Genomic DNA, 27,197 nt, shown 5'->3' with positions numbered 1-27,197 from the left:
GCGTCATCTGTATGTGTTGTCAAGCGTCGACTGCCAATCAATTGTCGCCCAGCAGAGGCCAATGGCTAGTGGCATAGGCCTTTTCCACGCCACCATCACATACATGAATATGCAGGGATATTCATGCCACCAGCAGCATCAGGTTTCGGAAATATATGGTGGGGAAAGGGCGGCAATACCGCTCAATTGGTAGGTCTGGGCTTGACGAGTGATATGAGCAGCATGGTGCCTAAAACTAGTGTGATGGTTTTAGCGCCGCGGTGCCAGATCGTCGTAGAACGCTTAGTTTGGGGGCTAAGTCATTTCAAATGGAAATGCGAGATGATCGCTTCCAGGAATATTTGGTCCTTGATCCAGGAGACTCAACATTTGTATACACAATAAACATATCTCGAATTCTGTACGAACACATAGCAGTTGTGCATGTTTGTATGGATTTGGAGGGTGGCCAGAATCAAACATGTGGGCCTCTCGAATAAGTTATGGAGACTTCAGAAGGAATTCTAGGATAGCAAGTTCTATAGCAAGATACAAAAGAAAGCCAGAGAAGAAGACGGGGAGTAGAAAGATATCTCGATGTCTATTCACCATTTCTGCCTGGGAAATCGGGACTCAACACGTGATGGAGCTCCAGGGCGCGATCACCGACCCGAGCTATCTGGAGCTAACTACATCATCTCATCTCGAATTGTCATACACAACATTCCTGTGTCCATAACCCGTCTATCCCATATCACAGAAACTCTCTTTGAACCGATCGGCCAGCTATACCCCTACCGTCATCATGTCCGGCGGCCTTTTCAAGCCCGAGAAGGACTTCACCAAGGATGCCGACAAGCTCATCCCAGAGGCGGAGGGCCTCGCCAAGGTACTTCCAGCATCAACTATATCAGGGATGGTAGCTAACGCGATGACAGACCGACGTCCAGGGAGCGGTCGATAAGCTGTTGGGTTTGGAGAAGCAATCGAGACAGGTATGACGAACGCCATCGCCGCCGAAACACTGACTAACAAGTCTCGCATCCAGGCATCTGACCTTGCTACTACCTCGCGACTCCTGATTGCCATTGTCACAATCAGCAAGAACTCCGGCGACTGGAACCTTCTGAACGACCAGGTGTTGCTCCTCTCAAAGAAACATGCTCAACTCAAGCAAGCCACAACGAAGATGGTGCAGACGGTGATGACATTCCTTGACGAGACACCAAACTTGGAAGTCAAGCTTTCTGTTATCGAGACTTTGCGCACAGTGACCGAAGGAAAGGTACGCGAACACTTTCCCTCAGACCATCAGGCCAGTCCATTGCTAACACAGTCAGATCTTCGTTGAAGTAGAGCGAGCCCGCGTTACCCGCATCCTTTCGAATATCAAGAAGACCCAAGGCGACCTCAACTCGGCAGCGGACATCCTATGTGAGCTGCAGGTGGAGACCTTCGGGTCAATGACAAGACGTGAGAAGACAGAATTCATCCTGGAGCAGGTTGCTCTGTGTATTGAGCGCGGAGACTGGACCCAGGCTCAAATTCTCAGCCGCAAGATCAATAAGCGTTACTTCAACCGCAAACCCAAGAAGTCCGCCGAGGAGATCGAGAAGCTCAAGAAGGAGGCAGAGGAACGGGAGAAGACCCGGGCGTCCGACGAGGCACCCATGGAGGTGGATGACGATGTCACAGATCTCAAGCTTCGATACTTCGAGCAGCAGATCATCTTGGCCAACCACGATAACAAATACCTCGAGGTATGCAAAAACTACCGCGAGGTTTTGGACACAGAAGCAGTTGAGAACAACCCGGAGCACCTGCGTGCAGTAAGTTTCTCCTTATCAACCCCAATAAGGTCATGTGAGCTCACATCTACAGTCCCTCGCCCGCATTGTGTACTATGTCGTCCTCGCCCCCTACGATAATGAGCAGTCCGACCTTCTGCACCGCATCAAGCAAGACTCTCGCCTGTCACAAGTTCCCGAGGAAGCCCGTCTGCTAAAGCTGTTCACCATCCCCGAGTTGATGCGCTGGCCCATGGTCTCCGAGCAATTCGGTCCACACCTGTGCAACACTGACGTCTTCGACGCCGACGCCAAGCAGACCACCGACAATCAGGCCAACACGAGGTGGCAAGATCTGCGCAAGCGGGTCATCGAACACAACGTCCGTGTGGTGGCCAAGTACTACACTCGCATCCAGATGAGCCGTCTGACCCAGCTTTTGGATCTGACCGAGGAAGAGACCGAGAAGTACATTAGTGACCTGGTCACCCTCAAGACAATCTACGCTAAGATCGACCGTCCCGCGCGCTTGGTCAACTTCGCCAAACCCCGCGACGCGGACGACGTTCTGAACGAGTGGAGCAGTGACATGAAGAACCTGCTTGGTTTGCTCGAGCGTATCGATCATCTCATCACCAAGGAGGAGATGATGGCCCGTATCCAGCCTACTCGCAGTGACATGGGCAAGGCTTAATTGGAGTGTATGGCGCGGGACAGCCGCGTGTAAAATAATCGCCGGTAGATCCAAGTCACAGCATTTGACCTTATACTTTGTCTCATCTTATCTCGTAGCAGTAGTCGTGATTCGTCAATTGTACTGAGTACACCATGATCTAGTATCTCTATATACACACGATGCTCTAAGTCTAAACCAGTCTCTAGAACGGCATATCCATATCATTAACATCCACCTCCTCAACCTCCTTCTTACCACCCTCCATCTGCTCCCGGATGAACCTAACAGCGGCATCCAGATAAGGCCGCTGGCTAGGCAAGAAATGACCACCAGGATGCCAAACAACGGAACCATCCTTCTCCGGCTCCCCTTTGCAAGCTTCAATCAGCGTCCGGCTCCTCCCCTCGTCAACAACAGCATCCAAGGACCCAAGCACATGCAAAACAGGCGTCGTAATCGCAGGCTCATAGAAAGCATTATACCGCACACCAGGAGCCCTGAACCCAGAATAACAGATCGCAAACTTCAATGGCGGGTGAAACTGTTCGCCAAATGGAGCGGGGATATCCATTCCCGTTGCGCCATCTTCGGTAACCTTGGCAAAGTGCTCAAAGGTCTCTTTGCGTCCCTCTAAAATAGCCGCAACCATTGCTGCCAATGCGGCACCCTGTGAGAATCCAATAACTCCGTCAAAGGGTCCTTCGGCCTTTAGTGTTTGTGCGACTGCTGCAAAGCCATCTTCGATCCCCGTGTAGAGAGGCGGATTGGCTGTGTTCGATCGTCTCCACCAGCCGTAGGCTTCGATTTCGTCGTCCGGCTGGCCGGAGGGCTCATGGCCGGGAATCTCAGAGGGGCGAAGACGCAGTGGACCGGTTGGGTAGATTGCGGTCACTTCGTGGAGAGGGAAGGCCTTTTGGATGTGTTTTGTCAGAGCGCGGCTTTTGGCATGGAAGAGAGTACCCGATTGGGTGTAGCCGTGTAGCATGAGCAGTTTAAGGGGCTGCCGGGCTGTAGGATTCGGTGCCATTGTTACTGTGCGCAGGGTCCGGTATTGCTTTCCGAGTGCGAAGAGATTGGACGTTTAAACATCTCAAAGGAAAAAGACTGACTCAAGTTCCCCGGCCCCCCTCTTCAATCCGATAAGATAACCAAGGCGGAGTCCACGATAGGAAATTCTCAACCCAAATTAAGCATAACCATCACAAACCATCACTTCGACTTCACTTCATTCCAATTATCTCTCCTTGCGCATACCATCAACCGCAATCATGTCCGTCAACATCCAAGAACTCGACACCAATATGCAGGCCGTCATCGAGTATGTATTTCTTCCCCTCTGCGCATTCGACCCCGCGGCATCAGACCAGCGTCAGACTATCATCAGACCAAAGGATTAACGAGCGCAGCGCCTTCGAATCGCACCCTGAGTGCCAGCCTCCCAACACAAACCCCTCTATCTTCTTTAGCTACGACTTCATCCGTAACACTTACAACCAGCTGAAGCAGGTTGATCCCGCCAAGTACGCTGCCGGCGACAAGGCCGCCCAAGCCGCCGTTCAGGAAATCATTGGCCGCAACAGTTTTGCTTCGATCCTTGTCAACGATACCTCTGGCAAGGTTGCTATGATCACCGGTGGTAACCCTGCGTCTCCCCCAACTTTGGCGATGAGATCAAGGCAGCCGTCGCTGCTTTGTAATGAATCATTCATTCATTTAGCACTTATCTTTATCTTCTCTTTTGATGTTTCCTGGGCATTGGGCTTTGCCTTGATTTCTCGATGTTCATTAAATTACCGAGATCGGTGACAGTCTCTCGTTGCAAATAGTTTTTACGAATACCCGTGTCATAGGGACACCTCAAATTATACATTTGTTTCCTTGTCATTTATGTGGTAATTCTGTTATTGTTCGGGCACTTGGATTTGGTTTTATTTCCACGAGGCTGTTAGTTGTGTGTATTCCACGCTACTTGCGGGGCTTTCAAGGTTCTTATACACTTGCATGAGAATGCTTTACTTGTAATACCAGAGTGGCACGAGCGGGATTGATGTACAGTATGCCTTCAGGTTGTGTCATGCCCAGGTGTTAGAGAACGAGAAGTACTGTACGATGCAATAGTGTAACATAACCCCTCCTCGCTGTTCTTGGTTTATGTCCTATCTAGCTCTGGCCCAACCATGTATAAAAAATCAGACCTTTAGTTTCATAGTCATAACATATGGGTTCGACATCGTAGCCTCAAAACCTCCGAATCATTCTAATTGTATAATCCGACAGGCTCTAGATTGGGCACTCACGGTTGGCCCCCGAGGTCCGTTTCTTGTAGGGCTGTTTTACAGTGCACCTGAAATCAGGGCATTGAGGGTTTACAAATCAAGGAATCAGAGCTTTCATAGCGCTAACAGTGGAGAATACTCGGGTGGCGTATCTCCGCAGGCTTAGACTTCGGTCCGGTCTGTGCAATTGAGCAGCTGCGAGTAATGGTTTGGTCTCTGTGTTGATTACTTCGGTGTCGGCTCGGGTTGTGGCGAGTTCGAAATGGTGGGGTGGAAATTTTGGAATGTGGTGCTGTACGAGTACTTGTTCAACCTTGGAAGCACCTATGATATCAATGTGAACAAGCAGGAACTTGCCAAGGTTCCCTCAGGTCACTCTACATACTGTCCGACGATCTAGCCCGGACGATTCTACATTTACTTATACGTAGACTGGCAACCTCGAAAGTACTAGGTACAGCTCATAGATTGAGGGAACCATTATACAGTATCGCAGTTACATTTGCACATTAAAAAACAAGAAGCCAGAATCAAACAAAACATGACACAAAGTCTAGCAAGGTGCCTTTTGTGCCAGATATCCGGAACTCCCTAGCAGAATGCGTTGCTTTTTTTTTTCGAATGCTTTTGGGGTCGTTGACAGGGTCGGGTCATTCCATCTTCTATCTGTCATCAATGAAAACAAAACAAAAATCCAACGCTGAGATATTAATCATCACCGTGAAGTGCAAAGGGAAAAGATATAGCAAGGAGGAAATAGGAAGGGACCAAAAGGGCCACATTCAAATTCTTCAGAAATGCAAAACGGGACACAAGTCGTGACAACCGTTATCATCCGCACCACCAACCCAGTCGAAGAAACAGTTATGGGAGTTCGTGCTCGGTAGGGGAATGGTGAAATTGAAAAAAAGGGTATGTGACATTTTGAAGCCCGTTAGGAGAACCCGGAGGGCCAGTCCCCTAACGAAAACCGAATCCGAGATAAAAAGGTAAGAAGAGGTCAACCCCGGGTTTTGGTATTTTCATCCTAATTTCTCCATGCTAATTCTCTCTTTGACGTTTCAACCGGAACATAACAAGAAAAAGAAGTTTTTTCATTCGTTTCTCGTTTACTTGCGGCGGAAAGAGCAGCCCTCGGTCAGACGGGCCTTACCACCGGTCGGCTGGCACAGAACGGTGGAGCAACCGGCGCAGATGACGACGGTCTGGGCGTGGGAGAAGACGGTGGTGATGGTGAAGCAACCGGGGCACTTGACGTCCATGAAGAAGGAGCGGGGCTGGGGCACAAGGGTCTGTAGCGAGTTCGAATATCAGCCATCAATTCCGGTAGTCACTGCAAATCTTGCAAGATTTTTTCCATCCTGTCGTTCGCTCTGTTCCTTTCTGCGCCCGATGGCGATTATCGAGGGGCGTCCAGGTCCAGTTCGAATATCCAGTCCGGTGTGTGATTTTTCATTGTGCAGTTGCATTTGCGAATGTCGAGGGTCCGGTTGTTCATACCTTGAGCTTGTGCTTGCGGCCCTCAGCCTGAGGGGTAGGGTTGAGAAGATCGACAGCGAGAACCTAGCAGAGAGGTGTTAGCGGACATGTTCAAGATGTTAAGTCCATCATCGTCTTCCCGGGGAGAAATCGGTATCGAAATCGAACGGGGTGCGAAAATGGAGGGCGAAAAAATCTCACCATCTTGACGAGTGAAAGTCGATCAGCGAGATAGTTGATTAAATGGCGCTGATGGCGATGGCCTTGTGTGATGCGGATGAGGTGGTCGAGATAACTTTGAAGGGATTTGACCGACCCGGGTCCGTTTGTGCCCTCAGTCTCGCTTAGGGCACGACAGTCTGGACTTTCCGCCAATCATCGATTGCTGATAGGTATCCACCCAACTTCTTATCTGGGACTAGCGTATAACTCATATCCAATGGAGGCAAGCAGTCTCATGTCTAGAATTCTACAACAATCTATAACCATCGCGAATCTTGCAATTACAACTCTCATATTCTATCGCTAAATCGCCACTCGGAGCTAATGGCCCGGTGTTGAAAAACAAAAAATTATTTACTGAAAAACGTCATGAGCCAGGTTAATGCGCGCGCATGGGATCCGCCGATACCTGCCTAGCTCGGTCGAGCTCCGCTCGTGGTGATCAAGGTTGAACTTCTCCTCACCAATCTTCCCCAGATTCAAATTGCCCCATCTACCTCAAGATCAATAATACTTGAGGTCTATTTGGTCTTCTTGGACACACCATTCTTGTGCTCCGTCTCTTCGGTGAAGGGGTACTTGATGGTGAGGCACCAAATGTCAACATAGTCACATATCGTGGTGATGACATCGAACTGGAGAGGGTCAGCACTGTTGCGCGCAACATTGGACGAAAGGGAATAAGGGAAACATACCACGAAGCTGCCATACACTCCGACCGCCAAGCCCAAGCAGACGAAGAGGAACGCCACCTGCCCAACGCCATTTCCAAGAACGGGCGTGGACCACAGGCCAACCTGCGCACCTGCGCTGTCGAACACACCCAGAGCGAGTGGGTACAACAGAACATTCTGGTAGGGGAAGCTAGTCTGAGTGAGGTGGCCGACAATGATGCGACCGACGGAGTAGGCGTTGACCAGGGTCACAAACAGTCCGAAGGGAATGGTGAAGTTCTCCATGATCGCGGGCTGCAGGTAGAGGTAGGCCGGGGTGAGGGTCCAGATGGCGACCAATGGAAGCAAACCGTACAGCGGCTGGAAGGGGTCCTGGCCTCGCTCGCGACGCACCTGCATAACGTGCATGATGCTAGATCCGGTTGCGAAGAACAGCACGAATGCACCGAACACCAGGTACCACTGGGTGAAAGGCATGTCGTAGATTTGGTTCGGGAGGAAGCTTGGCTTGGGGATACCGACTGTGGACATCATCGATTGGTGCCAGAAACTGCCGCCGCCCATGTAGGCCGTGACTGCGAAGACACTGCACAGGGCGAGGATACCCTCGACGGGTCCGGAGATCACACCTAGAGTGAGGATCTGGGTGTAGTACTCGTCCCATGTTTGCACGTAGAAGGTCATGGTTGCTGCGCCCATTAGAACAAGTGGTTGTAGGGTTGAGAAGATGGCTTACATCCGAACAATGGGATGAATGTCATCCAGCCTTGTCCAAGGTTCATTGCAGATGCGAAGACCAATACGCCGAGACCGGTGTTGCATGCATCGACGCCTGATTGATTAGCCATCGATCTACCGTCCAACGCTGGGTCAACTCACTGTGATCAAAGAGTTCACCGAGCGGTCCACTCTGTCTTGTCCTCCGTCTGCATCTCATCAGCAAAGTCCACTAGTCCGGGTTTATAGACATACGCTTGCATGCCGTCTACAGCATCAAAGGTCTGGTATAAGAAAAGACCAATCGCGCAGCTTGCGTAAACCCATCTCGGACAATCCGTATCCAAGTTTGGGTTGTACCACATAACGGTGATAAAGTTGATCACAACGAACATGAAACCTGTGAGAGTAATCTAACCAGCGCAATATTAGCTCGTATACTCGGAGAACGTCGCATCTGCAAACTTACAGCATTGGGTCTTTAACATGCCAAAAGTCAAGTCAGCCACATTGCGCTTATATCACTAAAACCAAAAGACCACCAGCACATCGCTGAGCCAGAGGCCAAAGGCAAGAGGAGGTATACGCACGCCATGGACATGGGGAAACAATTGATCACGAATTTGTTGTAGAACGGCTTGAGGACAAACCGACTAATAGGGGAGTGGTCGACGCCCGCATATTTGTAGTTTTTGAGATTTGCGAGATGCTGTTGCCGAATGTACACCATCTTGAAGGGTAATGCGCGTGTGCGAACGCGCGATTCGATTATATGTGTGCGTTCAACGCGCGCATGTATTGAGTTCGGATTTCGCGTTGCGCATCCAAGTTTGGGATGTAGCGCGGGTTCGTGGAATTTGGATTCAGGATGAGAGATGGGAAAGTAGAAAAGAAGCCCGGGTGAAAACTGGGTTCTGCCGTAATGTCGGAGTTGAAGATCGGCGATGAAGAACTGAAAGAGGCCACTTGGTCTCGATCGTTTTTGTTTTGGGGGTGGTTTACTTTTTTTTTCTGCCGAGTCGGAGTGGATAGATTAGATCTTGACATTCGAGTCGGTGGTCTCTCTATATCATGATTTGATGTGGCTGTTTTCTTTATATCGAGTGCTTTCCCAAGGGGAAGGCCGCTCGGCAACACGTGCAGCGCGTGTGTTGCACAATGAAATTACTGCTGTCCAAGCGTTGCCAATAAATTGTCCAAAAGCGTGGCGATCGTCGGTTGCTGGGGCGGGGGATGTTCACACTCTACCCAACTTGTCACGGAGTGCACTACTAAACAGATGGGGGATAATGAAAAAGAATGGTAAATGTATGCTGGATTGACACATGCTTCATGCCTAGGTACACAATACAGGATATGATGCAGAGGGCCTAGTATCCTCCACTCATACTTGAGAAAAACGACAGGCAAAGGGCGATGATAGGGCCAATCTCGCTTCCTTGGTAACAACCAAGTGTGCCCAACAACTATGCAAAACAAACCAGGTGCTTCATTTGGCTTTTGTTTAGCCAACGGGGCTCCAAGGCATAGGGACAAGAATCCGGCTCTGCATGGTCTGGATCAGAGGAACAGTCTTGTGGACTGTTTCCGCCCAGCCCTCCACGCCCCACGACTCCTCGCGGCGGATTTTGCGCTCCTCAAGGTTGGCAAATTGCCAAAGATGGTGCACAGTGTTCAGCTCGCCAATCTGCACGAACCAGGCACCCACACCCTCCATCACTTCACGGCGGGCGGTCAAGCCACGACGCCAGTGTGTCTCCCACTCCAAGAGGTTTCCTGGGTGCAGTGTGTATGATCGAAGCTCAAACAGACCACCAAGGCGGCGGGGTGGGGTTGTGGGCCAGAAGGAGAACTCCTGCATGAGCGAGGTCTTCTTGCTCTTGATCAAGCTCTTGAGCTTGCGGTCGAACTCGCGGAATTCTGGGTGTTCCGAAATGTTGTGAAGGGAGGCATGGTAGCCTTCGTAGCGCTGGTATTCCCAGATGTGAACTGTTCAGGGGTCAGCCGACACAACAACGTTGAATATGGGGAAAGCGATCGATCGGAATTTACCAAAAGTGTCATTGTCGCCCACTTGCGTGCGCCAGCTGCCGACCAGGTTGACGCGGTTCTCTTCGGTGCCGGCCATACGGGGGTACCACTGGCCCACCAGGTCTACATACTCGTCGACTTTGTCGGGCTTGACGTCGTGCATGACGATGGAGTGAACATATTTACCGCGAGCGAGGACCTGCGAGAACGAGCGCTCCATGTCCTTGTCGAAGTGCTGGCCCTCCTTGGTGCCGTAGATGAGCGACGAGAAAGAGCCACGTTTGGCTGCAGCTTCGTGTTGTTGGTCTTCCCCTAAATATCGGTGCATCGACAGTGAGCCCAGTGCCTCATGGTCAAGCGGCGTAGCAGCATCGAAAGGACGAATATAATCACTACTGCTCGCATTGCTCACTTTCGGAGCAGTGGGAGCGTACTCACGGGGAAGGGTAGAGGAGGCGGAAGAATTGCCAGACTGACTATCTTGCTGTTCTTTTCTCAGGCGAGCCTGTTCCAGGTTCTCGCGGAACTCCTTCTGTCGTCTGAGGAACTCCTCAGTTGACTGGGGGGTGACATCTCGGATTGAGGGGGAACGGTACGCCACGGCCGATGAACTGAAGGGGCGCAGCAGCGAGGTCGCAGACCTCGCCGTGCGGACTGCGCGAGGGCCAAACATGATCAAGGTAGAATGTTACAAAGACGGTTCGGGTGGATGGGGATTGAAGCAAAGGGGGGTGGTGGGAAGAGTAGAATGTAGCAAGATGGTAAAGAGGGGGCGAGTACGGAGTAGAGGAAGGTAAGAAGAACAGGGATTGCAGCAAATTGATTGAAGGGGGCACACGACGATCCGGGGGGGATGTGTGTACCGATTGGGCCGGAGGGTATGAGGATGTGTATGATCAGACTTGAAGGCTCAAGACTGAAAGGGAAAAAGGAAGTACGAGCGATGACTTCGACTGCAAGTTGATTTGACCTGAGCTTGAATGTGCGGGGAAGGAGCTATCCCCCAGTTGTGGGTACTGGTGACGAACCGCGTTGGTACTCTTGGCTCAAATTCCCGCCCATCTCACGCTGAAATGTGGGTAATGATGACATGGCTGAACTGTAACAGGTACTTCCTCAGACCCCGGATTTCTTGACACATGTTTACATGTGTTGCAAGAGCTTTGAGACTGCCGTTGTATGTACCGATACTCTGTACGAAGCAGGACTATCATGCGATGGACACAGCACGCACAGCGTGTACATGTCCATGATCCCGTACAGAGTAGCTAAATGATCGTCGTATTCAACTGTCGCCATTATGACGAACAATCTTTTCTATAGAACCATTTTTGTTTCTTTTCACGAATCATTTTTGCCGTGTATATGCGGTAATATTTTATACCAAAAGAGCTGAAGTCTAGACTGATTTGGGCATATGAGAGTGTGCATACTTGTACGGACTGGCCACTCGAAGATCAAATGTATGACGTTACTGCCGGTTTGTCCGGACAAACAGCGATCCGGCCCCGAACATCGGCAGATCTTCAGATCTCGGTCCCTCTTCAGCTTCACAACATTGTTAAAATGGCTGATTCACTAAACCCCCCACTGTCCTACGAGGCATCTGCAACAACCACTCACCCGCATGTTGCAACCTCGCTGCCGTCCGAGGTCATCCAATGTCTCAAGAACTCCCGCTTCGTAAGTACCACCCCACCAGCAGATGAACCATGCTGACCTCCCTCAAAGCTGCATCTGGCAACATGCGATGACAAAACACCCCATATCTCCCTGATGTCGTACACCTATCTTCCCTCGACCCCGTTCGACCCCAACCCCACTATCATCATGACCACAAACCCCGCATCGCGGAAAACAAACCACCTCTTGTCCAACCCGCGGGTCTCTCTGCTGGTTCACGACTGGGTCTCACATCGCCCGCCTACCCGGGCGACCCACGGCGAACGCGATGGCTCTCCGCCGCCTGCGGCTACCCGCTCTTCGCTTGCTAGTCTGCTGCTCAACTTGAACACCAGTGCGCTGTCTAGCATTTCTACCACGATTTGCGGAGAAGCGCAATTCCTCGAGTCGGGCTCGGAGGAGGAGGCGTGGTGCAAGGCTCGCCATTTGGAGAACAACACTTTCGAGGAGGAGGAGATCAGTGCTTTTGGTCAGCAGCAGGATCCCAGTCAACGACGACCCAGTGTCTCGTTGGACACCGATGTGCGTGTCGTTACTGTGAGGGTTGCTGAGGGCCGTATCGCTGATTGGAAGGGTGGTGTTCGTGACTGGACTCTGCTCCCTGCTGAACAGGATGCTGGACTGGTCAATGGTGTGGCGTCTTCATAGTCTCGCATGTTGTTATACTCTGCAAATTCCATGCCAGCAATGGTTTCTCAATTCTTGCTTCTCACTTGTGATTTGCGAGGAGCTCCATACTCTTCTGATTTGACTTATCGCCAAAAGTGTACTTCGACCAATGCATAATTGACTGCTTCCAGGACCTCCAACTTGCGTGAGCACCACAGGTTGACAAGCATGATCAAGTCTCGAGAATAGGAGAATCCATAGGTTGTATGCAAAATAATCCAGATATCGAGCTTAGCTAGAACATATAGCATAATTGACTGCTAAATGTGAAGCGCATCTGGGCACCTGTCGCAGGCAACGCCACTTATCAAACCTTATCGGGGCCAGCAGCTCGAGCTTCTCCGCAACCGACTAACTCCGTGGAAAACACATATTGTCCTCGCAAAATGCACTAAAGGCCCTCAGGCCCCCAAAAACTTCAATCCCCATTCACTCTACCATCCACCAACCTCCAAAATGAGACTCGCCCACCTCCACCTCCCCCACCAGACGCCCTTCGCCCGCGTCTCAGACATCCAACAAGCCCTCACAAGCCGCCTCCTCACGCACAAGAAGCTCGCCTCCCCAGGCTCAATATCCTCGCAATGCAGCAATCCAAGCTCAATCTCTAAAACCCCACCTCCGCCTCCAGACCCAACCATCATAACCTTCACCCCAAACCCCGTCTACACCACCGGCCGGCGCGACCTCCCCCCATCCAACACTCCCCCTCAGCAACAACCCTCTCCCTCCCCCCACCCCTCGAGCCAATTCGCTCCCTCTTCACCGGCCACAAGGCCGAGTATCACCCCACCCTACGCGGTGGCCAAACAACATACCACGGACCAGGCCAAATGGTCGCATACACGATTCTCGATCTAAAGCGATTGGGCCTTACGCCGCGGTGCCACATCCGCGTTCTAGAAAACAGCGTCATTGATCTCCTAGCTAGCTACGGCGTGAAGGGCTTTACGACTGAGGATCCGGGCGTTTGGACCGGGGCTGGACCGAAGAAGATCACTGCCGTGGGCGTGCATCTCCGGCGCAACATTAGTAGTTTCGGAATTGGATTGAACGTCACTGATGAGCCGATGTGGTTCTTCAAGCAGATTGTGGCATGTGGGCTAGAAGGCAAGGAAGCCACTAGTCTACAGGGTGAGGGCGTTTCCGCTGAGATAGATGATGTTGCAGCTGGGTTTGTGAAGCGGTTTGTTGCACGCGTCAATGCTGACTTTGCGTGCGGGGAGGGCGCTGGTGAGAAGATTGATGAGGTTTACCGGGTAAAGGAGGAAGATCTTCTACCGGGGTTGCAATAGTACCTGTATCACCGCAGGCCGTGGACCTGGATTGAGATATTATGTATATTTTGGTGCTGGCTCGATACAGTTTTTCCAAGATTCTAGATTGTATTGGATTCTATATCAAGCTGTCCTATAGCATCTATGCGGCCATGGATCTACATCGGCACTAGTGCTGATTTCATAACCGGCTTTTCATCTGACTGGGCCCGTGGACGGTCCATATCATGACATGCAATGTGGATGTCCGAATTGGGGACCTGCATGCTGCGAATCGCTGTAATCAAACCACCGTTGCATTCTTAATCAGTCCACATCAGACCATCATTGATTAGTACTCCGTAGACAGTCGGACTTTGGACCTCGGTATGTCCTTGACTAGATGGGATGAGAAGGGGATATATACTTCCACCATGGCTGGGGCTTTGTCCACGGTATCTCCACGAGCGGGATGGATTTGCGCAAATTCTATGAAACGGGAGCAGTGGGGTCATCTCTTTCGACAACTGAATAAATTATATTTGTATAAAAACGTAGACCTCAAAAGACCAACCTCGCTGAGACGCTTCGGATTAGAATCCGAAGCTATGCAATTGCAATCAACACAGGCCAATCGTTGTGCCACGTGTTGAGAGAGACGGAAAGAAATCAGCCAGGCTTGAAGGAAGAAAAAAAGTTGGAAAGGAAGCTCAAAACACCAATGCAGGGGGGAATCAACAAAACGACTAGAAAGTGGGGACAAGAAGGGAAAAGGATGGAGGAGGACGCAATGTCCTCGACAGCATGAAGCAATATAGCTCCAGCGAGTATATGGTAACAGCACCCCATGCAAGTCATGTCGGACATCAAGGTGTCAATCCAGGAATCATTGGATGACACATGAAGAGCCGGAAGCCGAAGCCCCAGCGGGCTTGACCTCAAGAGCAACCTTGGCAGCTTCATAGAAGCTCTCTCTGATACCGCGATTTTGCACGGCCGAGCATTCTGCACCAGTCAGCCGTGGCCAATAAACCAACGCAGAAAACGAAAGCAAATCAGAGATTCCACATACCCAAGTACTTCACGGCACCGATTTCCTTCGCCTTCGCCAGACCCTGGTCAAAGCTAATAGCATTCGGGTTATCATTGAGGTCCTCGTCTTTGCGCAAATCGCACTTCAGCGCCGTCAAGACAACCCGCACACCAGGGCAGTTCTCATTAATTTCCGCGATCCATTTCGACGAGACGTTCTCGAATGAGTCTGGGCTGTCGACCTGTTGGCGCATCGCATTAGTCCATGTAACCCAATACAAAAGGGAAACCATCAATCTCTTACACTAAAGCAGAGCATAAGCACATGGGTATCCTCATACGACAGCGCGCGCAGGCGATCGAATTCCTCCTGGCCGGCAGTATCCCATAGCGAAAGCTCAACGTGTATGTTATCGACAAAGATATCTGGGCGCATAAGCCGAGAACAACTTAAGGAAGTGGGGAGTGGGGAATACCGTGGACGTAGTTTTCTGTAATGCGTTAGTTGGGGTTTCGGCAGTTGAGGGGGAATGCGCGCATACCAAAGACTGTCGGTTCACTGGAGCGCGAGATAATAGTCAATTTCTGATTTCTCCCTATTCATTGAGGGGAGTTCTGGTTGCTTACTAGACGGTTGGGAAGAATCTAAGAAAGTGGTTAGCGTTGAATTCGAGGGGGTAATGCGAGGGGGCACCTTACCCGCGTGTAAACACGTTCAGCGCTGATGTCTTGCCACAGGCTCCGTCGCCTCTGTTGGATGGATTAGACCAATCGTAAGGGGGGTTCTGATCAAAACTGACAGTAGCACCATCTTGCGCTGGACTAGCTTCTGTCGGCCGCACAGCTGCATCGCGCAAGGTTGGGGGGTAGGGTAGTAAGGAGAGGGTGTAGTTGGGTTGATCTCGGGTGTTGAGGTTGAATTATGTGTTATTGGAAGAGTCCAGAGATCGCAGGTGGAAAGAAGAATATCCAAGGTGTTGTCGGGGGAAGATTCCAGGACTGGCTGAGTCGATGACATCGAAGGGATCGGCGAATAGCGTCCCAAGCCCCCTTCTGGTCCACTGGTTGTTCGGCTGTTTTTCTCTGCCGGTCTTGCGGGCTATATAGTACTTTTAGTTCAGAGAGGTTATACCTCTGGATCATAGCACTGTCTACGGAGTACTACTTTGCGCCTTTGAGGACTGTACACGATGTGCTTTGCTTTTTCTGGCATTCTGCTCCTATGCATCTGGCATACCGGAGATCGTAGATTGAGCTACGGGTCAAAGGGCGCAAGCTGACCCCTAACAAGTAAAGGTTTACGCTTAGGTGGACCTTCATTTCCGCAGCTGATCCTACTACGTCAAGGTGGGATAGATCGAGCTAGGAGAGGGCTGGGTGCTCACTCTACCTGATTGAAGCTGGTTCAGGACAGGGCACTTCCGATGTCCATATTGACCAGTCTCATTATGTTCAGCCACTAGCTTGATACGGAGTAGACCTATAACAATTGCGACGCTTGTCCTTACTCGGACGGTGTACGGAGTAGCGTGTAGTTACTCCGTATGTAGCCAAATATACTTACGCAGTACGCGGTATGGATCAAATCACTGGTAAATATAGGAAGGTGCATATACTCGAGCTTGCAAGAGTCCAGTGTAGTCTAATTCGATGTTCCACATAGGCTAAATGCAATTGCGCGCGTGAAAGCGCAGCGCCCCAAGTCCGCAAGGCGGAAGCTCACAAGCTTCTCCAAACCCCACTCAACTTTGAGACCTATCCACCTCTTCCACTCTTTCCTTCCTTTAACACTACATAACATTCAAAATGTCCGACGACGATGATTTCATGCAAGACTCTGGCGACGAAGAGTATCGGCCCCTTGTCCGCTTTCCCTGGGCCGCGCTGACTGTTGACACAGTTATGACTTTGAATACGAAGACGCCGATGACGACGAGTCCGGTGACATTGGAATCGAAAACAAATACTACAATGCAAAGCAGATTAAGATCGACAACCCGGAAGATGCGGTGGACGAGTTCTTAGGCATCGCGCCCATGGAGCAAGACAAGAGCGAATGGTGAGCCAGTGACGTTGCTCTGGTCGCGACGGTGCGGACTTGCTGACCGCGAGATAGGGGATTCAAAGGATTGAAGCAAGCTATCAAGCTGGAGTTCCAGCTTGGGCGATACAGCGATGTGAGTGCATATGTGGCAGGCGTTGTTTTCGGTGATACTGACTGTCTCTCTCTCTCTTGCCAGGCCGTTGAACATTACCGCGAGCTGCTCACCTATGTCAAATCCGCCGTCACACGAAATTATTCCGAGAAATCGATCAATAACATGCTGGACTACATCGAGAAAGGATCCGACGATGCCAAAACGTACGAGTGCATGGAGGAGTTCTACTCGCTGACCCTCGAATCATTCCAAAACACCAACAACGAGCGCCTCTGGCTGAAGACCAATATCAAGCTGGCTCGACTATGGCTGGAGCGCAAGCAATACACCCAACTGGGCAAGAAGGTGCGGGACTTACATCGGGCGTGCCAACACGAAGACGGATCGGACGACAGCAGCAAAGGCACCTACCTACTCGAGCTCTACGCTCTGGAGATCCAGATGTTCGTGGAAACGAAGAATAATAAACGCTTGAAGGCCCTGTATCAGCGGGCTCTCACTGTACGGTCGGCGGTACCACACCCCAAGATCATGGGTATCATCCGGGAATGCGGAGGCAAGATGCATATGAGCGAGGAGAATTGGAAAGAGGCACAGAGCGACTTCTTCGAGTCATTCCGCAATTACGACGAAGCGGGCTCGATGCAACGAATCCAAGTACTCAAATACCTGGTTCTGACGACAATGCTGATGAAATCCAACATCAACCCCTTCGATTCCCAAGAAACCAAACCATACAAGAATGACCCACGCATCTCAGCCATGACGGACCTGGTGGATGCCTTCCAGCGGGACGACATTCATGCATACGAGGACGTGCTGAGCAAACATCCAGACGTGTTGGCTGATCCTTTCATTGCGGAGAACATCGACGAGGTCAGCCGCAATATGCGCACCAAGGCCGTTCTGAAATTGATTGCGCCCTTCACCCGCTTCACCCTGCAATTCATCTCCAAACACATCAAGATCTCCGTACCGGAGGTGCTCGACATCCTGAGCTTCCTGATTCTCGACAAGAAGCTCAATGCCAAGATCGATCAGGAGAACGGAACGGTGTCGGTGGAGAGTGCGAGTGACGTGGAACGACTGCGCGCTGTGGAAGAGTGGAGCTCCGCGCTGCGCACCCTCTGGCAAACAACATTGAACGGTGAGGGGTTGCGCGCCGACGAGCCCACGCATGGAGCCCCGATCTTCCAGCCGGGATTTCGAGATGAGCCAGTCCGTGCCCGAAAGGCGCCAGTCAAACAAAAGTTATCTCAGTGGTCGGCTTAGGGACAAAGAATAAGCGCCCGGTCCACACGTGGATTGTTGGTGTCAATGCAGTTGAGCCGCGCGAGTTCTCACACCGATTCTTTGTCTGACCCTTGCACTTTGGCCAATCTTGACTTATTCCTTTTTCTCTCCTTTCCTGTGCGGTGTCTCCTTTTTCCCGCCCTCTCATATTTTCTTTTTTCCCACAGCTTCCAACGTTTCAGCCCCGCTATTTAAAGTTGGACTGACAGCGAAATGTCATGATAAGATGAACTTTTATGTTTACTCCGTACTTCGGGGCCCTTACTGTCACCACAGCATGTAGCTGTAAGCCTGTACAGACTGCCTACACTCAGGTCCCACCCTTAAGGGAAGTTGGCAAACTTGCGCAAGCCATCGGGAATCAAGTCAAATGATAACCCTGGACGGTCCCAACAGACCGGATGATAATTCGACGGGCCTCGACTGGGAACGGAAGCGACCTCCGATTGGGAATCCCCAATCCCTGGAGAATACGTAGTACTTTTGGCATGTGAGTGCGCATTTTCACCTTTTCTTCTTGTGTCCTTTGCCTTCTCTCTTGCCTCACGGATGTTACGGAGTGGGATCTGAGGTCCCCTAAGCCGCACAGATCTCGATTTGCCCAAGTACCGGCGTCACCGTCTTATCCTGATATGGTGCAGGTCGGGTGATGGTAAAGTGAAATAGGAATAAATAAGAAATTATCAACCATTAGACAGTAAACAATAAACAATAAACAATAAAATGACAAATGACAAATGACAAAATGATGCCCAGGTGCCCAGGTGGGATTTGGGGTTTCGGATTTGGGTAATGCCACTGTGGGCGTATATAGCGACACATCCCCAACTGCATACGAATCACGGCAAACATTTTGATTTTCAGCCCTGGTTAAACCCCGCTTTTGGTGCCTTTTACCCGTACTGTTGCTTCTCCGAGAGATACTCCGATTAGCCCAGTTATCGCGGGGTTTGGGAGTGATGGGCTCTGTACGGAAGGTAATACGATATGTAGTAGTAACATAGTAATAAAGTAATAGTTTAGTATTGAGTATTATAATATCATAATTTTATGTCTAGTGTCAGCCTAGATAGTAGAAGCGTAGAAGTACGGATTACCGTTATAATATGATACAATATCTAGTATTCTCACAATAATATCCAAAGACCAGCCTAATCAAATCCAGCGGTAACCTGTTTACGATCAGCATCTTCAGACATCTGTATGGACGGGGGTGGGCACGGTGCATCGTTACTTCTTGTTTTAATGTTTTAATGTTTTTTCCCTCTTTTTTAATTTTCTCGCTCTTAATAGTGTACTGATCTTCCTTTATCTCACATTCTCACGTCTTCACGTCTTCACATCCTCACATCCTCACATCCTCACATCCTCACCCTCTCTGTCTTCTTCGATCCGCCAACCTCCGACACCTCCCCTCTTTTTTTTGATTGTCCACTTGATTCTTGATTTTCCCTGGAACTTCTTTCATGCGCCCGAGGTAGGTACACTTTTTACCGATCGCATTCTGTTTTGCCCTCCTTACAGCCAACTTGTCTCCTAAATTCCCGGAAATATCCTCCGCTTGAAAGTCATCTGTGACCCCTGCCCCACGGATGGTTCGTGCACCCCCTCCCCCCCTTGAGGCCGCACTTCCAGATCGGGACTGTCAATCCATAGCCATTCTAGCCTTTTTATAAAGCTCTGTGGTGTGGACTTGGCCCTGACATCATCCGTTTCAATGTTTCAATGTGATTGTTCAAAGTAGACCCTATTCGGGTCATCAAAGCTGGACTCTTCGCACTGCCCTTCTGTTCACTCCCTATCACATATCACCTTCGCCTTCACTTATGACCACGTTCATATGCTGTAGTATTCCCCCCTGATGCCGGTTACTACTCTTGTCACCGGGATCTTCATGCAAGCCTGCCACCATGCTTGTCTTGATCGTCATGCTGAGAACTATGTCAGCAGTAGCCGATCCACCGTACTGGGACACGCAGTGTTGCACAAAAAGTGTACAGCCGTGTGCCCATCGAAGTTCCTAAGTCTTCAATGTTATCGATGTGTATGTCACCTTGTCTTTTTTTTCCCATTAAAATTTGCCTCTAACCGTTTCCCCCAGAAATTGACTTAAACCTGGACGCAATATCACCCGTATGCGATGTCCTTATCAAAACCTACTTGGAATCATTTCGGTTCTCACCAGCCGTTCCCGGAAAAGCAGAATCTCGCCAATCTCTACCGGGACGCTCTTTCATCTTCCATCCTCACCCCTGCTTTCTCTCTCTCCGCCTTCTCACCCTTCACCATGAATGCCCTCTCCCCGGACGAGATGGAGCGTTTCCAAAGGCTCTCCAACAACTACCAGCCAGATGTCCAGGTAGATTCGCACTGATCTTCTCTCCCCTCTGTACTCCCAGCCTCTGACATCGACAGGGTCCCCATGTCTCAACGAAGCAGCCTAGCCACAACATCGCCCTGGACTATTCCAATGCAGACCCGACTCTCGCAGCAAAGACCAATGTAAGCTTTCGTGGCGGCCCTTTTGTGTCTCGCATCTGACAGGTTACAGGCGCTTGCGCTATCCCACCCGGAATGCCGTATCATGAGGGGGGACGGGAATTGTGGTTGGAGGGGTAAGGTGCTTCTCGCCCGGTTTCAAATCTAATTGTGCTAACCCCCGGTGCAGCTGTGGCATTTGGTTACTTCGAAACTCTGTTCGCCCTTCGTGACCCTATTCGGATTCAAGCGGAGCTTTCAAGGATGAAGTCTTTGAATGGGCTTATGGATCAGATGGGTATTGGTAATCATATCTATGAGATCTTTGTTGACGAGACGGAGTCAATTCTTAAGCAGATCTTGGATGCTATTCAGGGCGGTGTCCAAGATGAGTCTTTCCTGGTCGGTGCTTTCAATGAGGGGTATACCGCCGATGCTATCGTTACCCATTTCCGAGTACGTATTTTGTTGGGGGAATTTTTGTTGATCCATGTTTGATATTTGATATGGACATTTCTAATGGCTTCTTGCACTTGTGGATGAATGCACGCTAACATTCTATTTCAGATGTTGACTAGTGCTTGGATGAAGCTTAATCCGGGACGATACCAGGCATTCCTTCATTTACCTGTTGATCGATACTGCGCTTCACGCGTCGACACCGTGAAAACCGAAATCGACGAGGTGGGCCTGCAGGCGCTGATCGATGGTGTTATCGAGGGTTCAGGCTTTGGTGTCGAGATCCTTTACCTCGACCGCAGTGAGGGCGATGTGGTGACGCCTCACCAATTGTCCTCCAACTGCCCCAATGGTGCCACAATCCGTCTTCTCTACCGACCGTGAGTAGCCCGAGTGGCGAGATGCGAGATCCCATGTCATATCTAACACTATCATATAGTGGCCACTATGATATTCTCTACCAGGCGGATTCAGCTTTGAACATGGCACCCATTGTCAACCTCCAATACGGATTGAGTTCCGATTACACCACCTCCTGGGACAATGCCACACTTGGATTCGACATGAATTCTAGCTTGATGGCTATCCCCAATCTCATGCAGGACTCTTCCTTCGGAATGGGCGCTCCCATGTCTCCCATGCCGTCGGCCTCGCCTGCTCCCCCAAGCCCTTTCCGCATGTCCCCGCAACAGGACATGTATCAATCGCCCATGCAATCGCATGCTCCGATATCTCTCCCCGTCTCTCCCCCTCATCCTCCCCCCACCGCCACCCTCCTCCGCCCCGCCACCCATGACATCGTTGCCCAGTCGAACCTCAGACGGTCCGCAGATTCGACTGAATCCCCTCGTGATGAAACCAAACCTAAGTCGCTCGCTGCCTGTGAGCGCCCCTTTTAAAAAGTGAGTTCCCAATCATGATACATGCGGCTCGGCTACTAACTGTTCTAGCTCACCCTACAATCAAGCCCACTTCCAAAATTCCGACTTCGAACCCATTCACTGGGAACCGCACGGAAGATGACTTGTTACGATGAAAAGAGCCATGACCTTCTTTCTCTTCTTTAATCATCCTTCGCCTCGCCTCTTTTCTTTCGAGATCAGGACTCTTTTTCGCTCGCTTACGTTTTTCTTTTGGCGCCCATCTCACCCCCCTGAGTTGAACCCTCTTTTCCCTTTTTGAATGTTCTCTTTAGCGTGGTGCAGCGCGTTGCATGGTACGAGCGTTCTCGCCCAGATTGTTTCTTCGGCCCCCGGGATTCTCTCTATTTCGTTTTTCTTACGGTCTTTTGGTGTTGAAATTCGGAACCACTCACGTTTATCTCTGATCCACTATCCATTCCACTCTTCGTAGCTGTATTCTCTGCAAATCACCCTCGAGTAAATTGATTCCATATTCTATCGTTTCTCGTTATCATACATGAACCTCGTAATATTCATTTCCCGAATCTCTTAAACCTCTTCATCCCCAGCCTCTAATACAACATTAACCATCCCATCCAACGCCCTCTCCCTCGCCCCTCCATCCAAACACCCCCTCTCAACAAGCCGCCTCAACGCATCAGATACCCAATCCTGACTATTCCAATCATCCAAATCCGTATTCGGAATCGGTGTCTTTGAAATCATCTCCCGAACCTCCGACGCAGGTATCGACCCCGATAATGCCGACACGGGAATCACGCGCGCAAGATCTGGGCTTCCGTTAGCTTCTTACCTAGGTGATTATTTCTGGTGATTGTCACGCTTACTCGTTGATGATACTGGTATTTGCCAGTTCACTCGCTCGGAATAACTATAGAATCCCGTTGTCCCCACTACTTCCGCCACTGAGGATTTGATATCCCCGGTCTCGTATTGGATGTATAGTGCAGCATGTCTGTAACGCGCGTAGTCGAGTGGTGAAGCGACGAAGACAAGAATTGAAATTCTGGACATTTTGAAATGGTAAAAAACTTTTGGAGACGTTGATGGGATTGCCAGGGTCAGGTTCTATGCGAAAAGCGGGATGACGTCGTCGGTTTCTAGAAGCATGTGGGCGTACTCCATAAGACTACTTCGTTTGGGATCGATCTTCACTTGCGCGAGTCATGTAATAGAAGTTTAAAAAATATTGTTATCTGTATTCATATGAAGTGCTATCTTGGTTCTTGGATTCTGGATATTCAAATCCCCTCTCACCCAATCCAGTAATCACAATCCGAGCTTCTTCAGCAGGTAGTTCGGAACAGCCTTGATGACTTGCCACAGCATGAAGCCAAAGTCCATCGCCATCGCATCCGCATAGGCCTTTGGTCTCTCGGTGACGTCCGCAAGAGCAAGAACGAAGTTCACCAGTGGAGCAGGGTAATTCTCGCGAAGGTAGGCGGCGACAAGATCGTGTCCGTTCGTAATTCCACCTGCGCGATAATCAGTTAGTCATATCCAATCCAATCCAATGCATGACCACAATCAAAATCATAGTCAACATACCACAACTCCAAAGATTCTCATCCCTAATCACTCGCAACTCCCCAAGCCAGTTCGCATCAGGAAACTTATCCTTCAACTCAGGAACCAGCAGTCGAGGTCCGGTAACAGTGCGTCCATCCGCAATGCCCGAATACCCAATAGCATAAGCACCAGTGCAAATGCTCAGAATCGAAGTCCCGGCCGCATTGTGCGCGCGCACGAAGTCCAGGTACTCGTCGTCTGGGGAGCCTGCTTTCGGGGCTCGGCCTGGGATCATGAGGACGTCGAGCTTGCCTGGGGCCACGTCGGAGTCGGAAATTGCGTTTGTGGGCAGGATGGTCATGTTTGCGGTCACTGGGGCTGGCGCGAGGGTGGCTCCGATGTAGTGGATTTCGCAGGGGCGAGATTGGGCTTGCAGAGGGGCTGGGGCGGAGCATTCGGTTAGGTAGGATGGGGTGGTCATCCAGAAGAGGTCGATTGGGGATAGGTCGAGGAGTTGGGGGGTTCCGATTAGGAGGACGCCGATGCGGAGGTCGGACATCTTGACGGTTTGGTGTCTTCTTTTCGAGTGAGGGGAGGAAGACGGAGAGAGGAAGAGAGGAAGAAGAGGAGGAAGAAGAGAAAAGGAAAGAGAGAGAGAGTCAGAGGGTAGGAAAGGGAAGGAGCTATCTACATGCAAGTCAAGGTGAGCTCCAGGCACTTCTACCAATGCGCATGATTGCGCAAGTTACAAGTGAATTGCATTGAAGTGCTTCGGTGTTTTCATATCAAATGACAGCAGATGTTTTCGCTCATGATTCGTTCATGCAGTCTTCTACAAAATGAAACCTGCATGACCTCAAGACCTCTTTGATGAGCTCTAAAAGAACCAGGTTCCATTGTTTTTGTGGACCTGTCAAGTCAGTATCTGGTACAATGTTATGGTTTAGAGCGAGTACCTCGTGCGAAGATGGAGTATGCTGGGCCTGGCTTGATGAACTGTTACCATTGGGCAGGGTAATGCTGGCGCAAACAGCCCTAGAAGTTATGTGCTGATTCAGTGAGCTCACGTCATATACAGAGGGCTCATGTTATATTTGTAAGGATTGCATCTCATAACCTGGTATCTCTAGAGCTCAGAATTATCATAGCGATCTCATGCCGGTGAATCTGGAACTAGATATTTCCCCGAAGTCAAGCACTGGTCAAATCCTTGACTCGGCGCCATGTAGTTTAACTCCTGGGCTATTGGATTTCATCTGACCAGTATATCGGAATAGTAGCTAGCGGAGGCACAGCAGGATGACGAACCTCGGAAGAAGGCCGAGCCCTCACTTAGCCCTCAAATTTCAAATTTCCTTGTTTTCACTCGAAACTCCCTGGTAAACGATGTAGCTGGATTCCAGAGACACTTCCAACTTGTCCACAAATCAAAATTAACATGAAAGACTGAAGAATATCCAAAAACCCCAAGGTACGCTGCGAATCGGTCTCGCGCTTCCGGACCGTGCAGGGTTTCCCCGCATTATCACCCCGAGTCGGCCCACAACATCGGGGTAGGATCTTCCCCAGACTCAGGAGATGCTCATATTGGATCGGAGGAGAGCACTCCGTTTCTTTCTCTCATCTTATTCTTTATAAGACCACTTGGATCCGGAGTACTGTGTTCCTGACATCTTCGCCTGTCCCCCCGAGAGATCGGAGTACTGTCTTCCTGAAAGACCACGCGGAAGAGTGATCAAAGTCCTAATCTGGCAAATGTGCACTTTATTTGTCGCTCAGAGAGGTATATAAGACCCCAGACATCTGGCTCTGATCGGCTCATCTCGATATCATGGCTACTACGGATAGCAAGGGTGGATTCGCGCTTGTGCTGCAGAATCCTTATCTATGCGGTGTTGCATCGGTAGGTCCTTCCCCTTGTTTCAAGAGCCATATCTAATAGATCAGTTCTCAACCCTTGGCGGGTTGCTTTTTGGCTATGATCAAGGTGTCATTAGCGGTGTCATAACCATGGAGTCCTTTGGAGCGAGGTATCCACGAGTGTTCTCCGACAGTGGATTCAAGGGCTGGTTTGTTTCAACACTGCTACTAGCCGCTTGGCTTGGGTCATTAATCAATGGACCTATCGCCGATAGAGTCGGAAGAAAGATGTCAATCAATTTGGCCGTCGTGGTCTTCACCATCGGCTCCGTCATTCAATGTGCCGCAATGAACATCCCGATGCTATTTGCCGGTCGTGCGATTGCTGGACTGGCAGTTGGTCAATTAACCATGGTTGTACCGCTGTACATTTCCGAAGTTTCGATCCCTGAGATTCGCGGAGGCCTCGTCGTCGTGCAGCAATGTGAGTCACCCCCCATGCGGAGATATGACATGAGCTCATGAAACATTAGTATCTGTCACTCTTGGAATCCTGTTCAGTTATTGGATCGATTACGGCACAAATTATATTGGTGGCACCCGCTGTGCTCCGGATATTCCTTATTCGGGTGGCACAGTGGCTAAACCTGCCTTCGATCCATACCACGATGTTCCCGTGGGCGGGTGCAATGGTCAATCAGAGGCGTCGTGGCGGTTTCCTCTGGCTCTTCAGATTCTTCCGGCTGTGATTTTGGGGCTGGGGATGCTTTTCTTCCCGGACTCGCCTCGCTGGTTGTTGATGAAGGAACGGGATGATGAGTCAATCACGGCGCTCGCGAAATTGCGTCGACAGGCTCGCGATAGTCCTGTTTTATTGAACGAATACCTTGAGATCAAAGCTTCTATTATGCTGGAGAACACCTTTGCAAGAGAGAATTTCCCCAATCTGTCAGGGTACAAACTGCACATGGCCCAGGTATGTGAGCAACGCACTTCATGGTTGAACTTTGTTAACAGGCTGTAGTACATGTCATTCCTGACGACTTGGGCCCGGTTCAAGCGTCTGGCAATCGGTTGTATAGTGATGTTCTTCCAGCAGTTCATGGGCTGTAACGGTACGTCAATTTCAGTATTCATAGTACTTCTCAAATCTGACGCGAACAGCTATGATCTACTACGCGCCTACTATCTTCGCCCAGCTGGGTTTGGATGGAAATACCACTTCCCTTCTTGCGACTGGTGTTTATGGTATCGTGAACTGCCTAAGTACCCTCCCAGCACTCTTTTTCATTGACAAGGTTGGCCGTCGACCGTTGCTTATGGCCGGTGCTACCGGAACCTGCATCTCCCTGGTCATTGTCGGTGGAATACTGGGTGGGTATGGGTCTGCTCTGGTGAGCAACAAGTCTGCCGGGTGGGCTGGCATTGCCTTTATCTACATTTACGATATCAATTTCTCATATTCCTTCGGTAAGAGTGAGCCCCCCTGCTTGATTTCACGGCAGAACTGACATATCATGCTATTGCAGCTCCTATCGGCTGGGTTCTTCCTTCTGAAATCTTCAATCTTTCGATTAGATCCAAAGCTATCTCAATTACAACCTCCGCCACATGGATGTGCAACTTGTAAGTTTTGACCTAACACTAATCTGGTTTTTGTCACTCATTATTCTGTTTTCCATAGCATCATTGGCCTCGTCACACCAGACATGCTCGAGTCCATCACTTGGGGCACCTATATCTTCTTCGCCGCATTCTGTCTTCTGGCGCTCGCTTTCACAATATTCTGCGTCCCTGAAACGCGAGGCAAAGTAAGCGCCCCCTTTTTGTCATTCTCTTAGGTATCTCATGCTGATCAATCACTACAGACGCTTGAAGACATGGATCTCATCTTCGGGGATACAGCCGCCCACGAAGAAAAGAAACGCATCAAGCACATTGAAGCCGAGTTGCGCGGCACTCCTATTGAAGATGAGGATTTCATGAAACCCGTCGACGAACACGCGGAAACCATTGAAGCTTGAAAACAACCAGC

The 27,197-nt window shown here is 50.3% G+C and overlaps 14 protein-coding genes across 14 annotated transcripts; 7 read left to right on the top strand and 7 right to left on the bottom strand.

The window, feature by feature from the left end:
- Positions 1-784: 784 nt before the first annotated feature.
- Positions 785-2,460, top strand: N7506_004561 (proteasome regulatory particle lid subunit RPN5; the record flags this gene model as incomplete). The annotated part of the gene is made up of 5 exons (XM_056953855.1): positions 785-868; positions 918-974; positions 1,028-1,264; positions 1,320-1,808; positions 1,861-2,460. 5 exons carry the CDS (start codon positions 785-787, stop codon positions 2,458-2,460), a joined length of 1,467 nt encoding a protein of 488 aa, XP_056812744.1.
- A 184-nt stretch (positions 2,461-2,644) lies between these two features.
- Positions 2,645-3,469, bottom strand: N7506_004560 (alpha/beta hydrolase; the record flags this gene model as incomplete). Its single annotated transcript, XM_056953854.1, has 1 exon — positions 2,645-3,469. One exon carries the CDS (start codon positions 3,467-3,469, stop codon positions 2,645-2,647), a length of 825 nt encoding a protein of 274 aa, XP_056812743.1.
- A 241-nt stretch (positions 3,470-3,710) lies between these two features.
- On the top strand, positions 3,711-4,139 carry N7506_004559 (uncharacterized protein; the record flags this gene model as incomplete). Its single annotated transcript, XM_056953853.1, has 3 exons — positions 3,711-3,760; positions 3,849-4,078; positions 4,123-4,139. 3 exons carry the CDS (start codon positions 3,711-3,713, stop codon positions 4,137-4,139), a joined length of 297 nt encoding a protein of 98 aa, XP_056812742.1.
- A 1,560-nt stretch (positions 4,140-5,699) lies between these two features.
- On the bottom strand, positions 5,700-6,401 carry N7506_004558 (40S ribosomal protein eS27; the record flags this gene model as incomplete). The annotated part of the gene is made up of 3 exons (XM_056953852.1): positions 5,700-6,010; positions 6,219-6,281; positions 6,399-6,401. The coding sequence occupies 3 exons, from the start codon at positions 6,399-6,401 to the stop codon at positions 5,828-5,830; spliced, it is 249 nt and encodes an 82-aa protein (XP_056812741.1). The 3' UTR covers positions 5,700-5,827.
- Positions 6,402-6,940: 539 nt separating this feature from the next.
- On the bottom strand, positions 6,941-8,540 carry N7506_004557 (aminoalcoholphosphotransferase; the record flags this gene model as incomplete). The annotated part of the gene is made up of 7 exons (XM_056953851.1): positions 6,941-7,054; positions 7,115-7,782; positions 7,830-7,925; positions 7,973-8,019; positions 8,066-8,223; positions 8,280-8,289; positions 8,359-8,540. 7 exons carry the CDS (start codon positions 8,538-8,540, stop codon positions 6,941-6,943), a joined length of 1,275 nt encoding a protein of 424 aa, XP_056812740.1.
- Positions 8,541-9,314: 774 nt separating this feature from the next.
- N7506_004556 (NIPSNAP family protein) lies at positions 9,315-10,514 on the bottom strand (the record flags this gene model as incomplete). The annotated part of the gene is made up of 2 exons (XM_056953850.1): positions 9,315-9,799; positions 9,863-10,514. The coding sequence occupies 2 exons, from the start codon at positions 10,512-10,514 to the stop codon at positions 9,315-9,317; spliced, it is 1,137 nt and encodes a 378-aa protein (XP_056812739.1).
- Positions 10,515-11,302: 788 nt separating this feature from the next.
- On the top strand, positions 11,303-12,172 carry N7506_004555 (pyridoxamine 5'-phosphate oxidase family protein; the record flags this gene model as incomplete). Its single annotated transcript, XM_056953849.1, has 2 exons — positions 11,303-11,524; positions 11,573-12,172. The coding sequence occupies 2 exons, from the start codon at positions 11,303-11,305 to the stop codon at positions 12,170-12,172; spliced, it is 822 nt and encodes a 273-aa protein (XP_056812738.1).
- A 477-nt stretch (positions 12,173-12,649) lies between these two features.
- Positions 12,650-13,488, top strand: N7506_004554 (lipoyl(octanoyl) transferase LIP2; the record flags this gene model as incomplete). Its single annotated transcript, XM_056953848.1, has 2 exons — positions 12,650-12,994; positions 13,057-13,488. The coding sequence occupies 2 exons, from the start codon at positions 12,650-12,652 to the stop codon at positions 13,486-13,488; spliced, it is 777 nt and encodes a 258-aa protein (XP_056812737.1).
- Positions 13,489-14,335: 847 nt separating this feature from the next.
- Positions 14,336-15,331, bottom strand: rho3 (Rho family GTPase RHO3; the record flags this gene model as incomplete). The annotated part of the gene is made up of 5 exons (XM_056953847.1): positions 14,336-14,454; positions 14,522-14,723; positions 14,786-14,930; positions 15,181-15,231; positions 15,282-15,331. The coding sequence occupies 5 exons, from the start codon at positions 15,329-15,331 to the stop codon at positions 14,336-14,338; spliced, it is 567 nt and encodes a 188-aa protein (XP_056812736.1).
- A 956-nt stretch (positions 15,332-16,287) lies between these two features.
- N7506_004552 (uncharacterized protein) lies at positions 16,288-17,912 on the top strand (the record flags this gene model as incomplete). Its single annotated transcript, XM_056953846.1, has 3 exons — positions 16,288-16,331; positions 16,382-16,540; positions 16,598-17,912. 3 exons carry the CDS (start codon positions 16,288-16,290, stop codon positions 17,910-17,912), a joined length of 1,518 nt encoding a protein of 505 aa, XP_056812735.1.
- Positions 17,913-20,073: 2,161 nt separating this feature from the next.
- On the top strand, positions 20,074-21,906 carry N7506_004551 (OTU family ubiquitin thioesterase; the record flags this gene model as incomplete). Its single annotated transcript, XM_056953845.1, has 7 exons — positions 20,074-20,292; positions 20,349-20,435; positions 20,485-20,548; positions 20,602-20,867; positions 20,979-21,250; positions 21,310-21,752; positions 21,821-21,906. The coding sequence occupies 7 exons, from the start codon at positions 20,074-20,076 to the stop codon at positions 21,904-21,906; spliced, it is 1,437 nt and encodes a 478-aa protein (XP_056812734.1).
- A 642-nt stretch (positions 21,907-22,548) lies between these two features.
- Positions 22,549-22,807, bottom strand: N7506_004550 (uncharacterized protein; the record flags this gene model as incomplete). The annotated part of the gene is made up of 2 exons (XM_056953844.1): positions 22,549-22,586; positions 22,621-22,807. The coding sequence occupies 2 exons, from the start codon at positions 22,805-22,807 to the stop codon at positions 22,549-22,551; spliced, it is 225 nt and encodes a 74-aa protein (XP_056812733.1).
- Positions 22,808-23,062: 255 nt separating this feature from the next.
- N7506_004549 (uncharacterized protein) lies at positions 23,063-23,861 on the bottom strand (the record flags this gene model as incomplete). Its single annotated transcript, XM_056953843.1, has 2 exons — positions 23,063-23,268; positions 23,342-23,861. 2 exons carry the CDS (start codon positions 23,859-23,861, stop codon positions 23,063-23,065), a joined length of 726 nt encoding a protein of 241 aa, XP_056812732.1.
- Positions 23,862-25,133: 1,272 nt separating this feature from the next.
- Positions 25,134-27,186, top strand: N7506_004548 (Major facilitator superfamily domain general substrate transporter; the record flags this gene model as incomplete). The annotated part of the gene is made up of 8 exons (XM_056953842.1): positions 25,134-25,205; positions 25,250-25,332; positions 25,724-26,138; positions 26,187-26,277; positions 26,327-26,632; positions 26,692-26,788; positions 26,847-26,973; positions 27,031-27,186. The coding sequence occupies 8 exons, from the start codon at positions 25,134-25,136 to the stop codon at positions 27,184-27,186; spliced, it is 1,347 nt and encodes a 448-aa protein (XP_056812731.1).
- Positions 27,187-27,197: the final 11 nt, after the last annotated feature.

This window comes from Penicillium brevicompactum (assembly GCF_028827555.1).
Source record: "Penicillium brevicompactum strain IBT 35665 chromosome Unknown utg000003l_segment0_segment0, whole genome shotgun sequence".
NCBI lineage: Eukaryota > Fungi > Ascomycota > Eurotiomycetes > Eurotiales > Aspergillaceae > Penicillium > Penicillium brevicompactum.
Note: the sequence above shows the minus strand (reverse complement) of the source record. Positions and strands in the feature narration are given on the sequence as shown.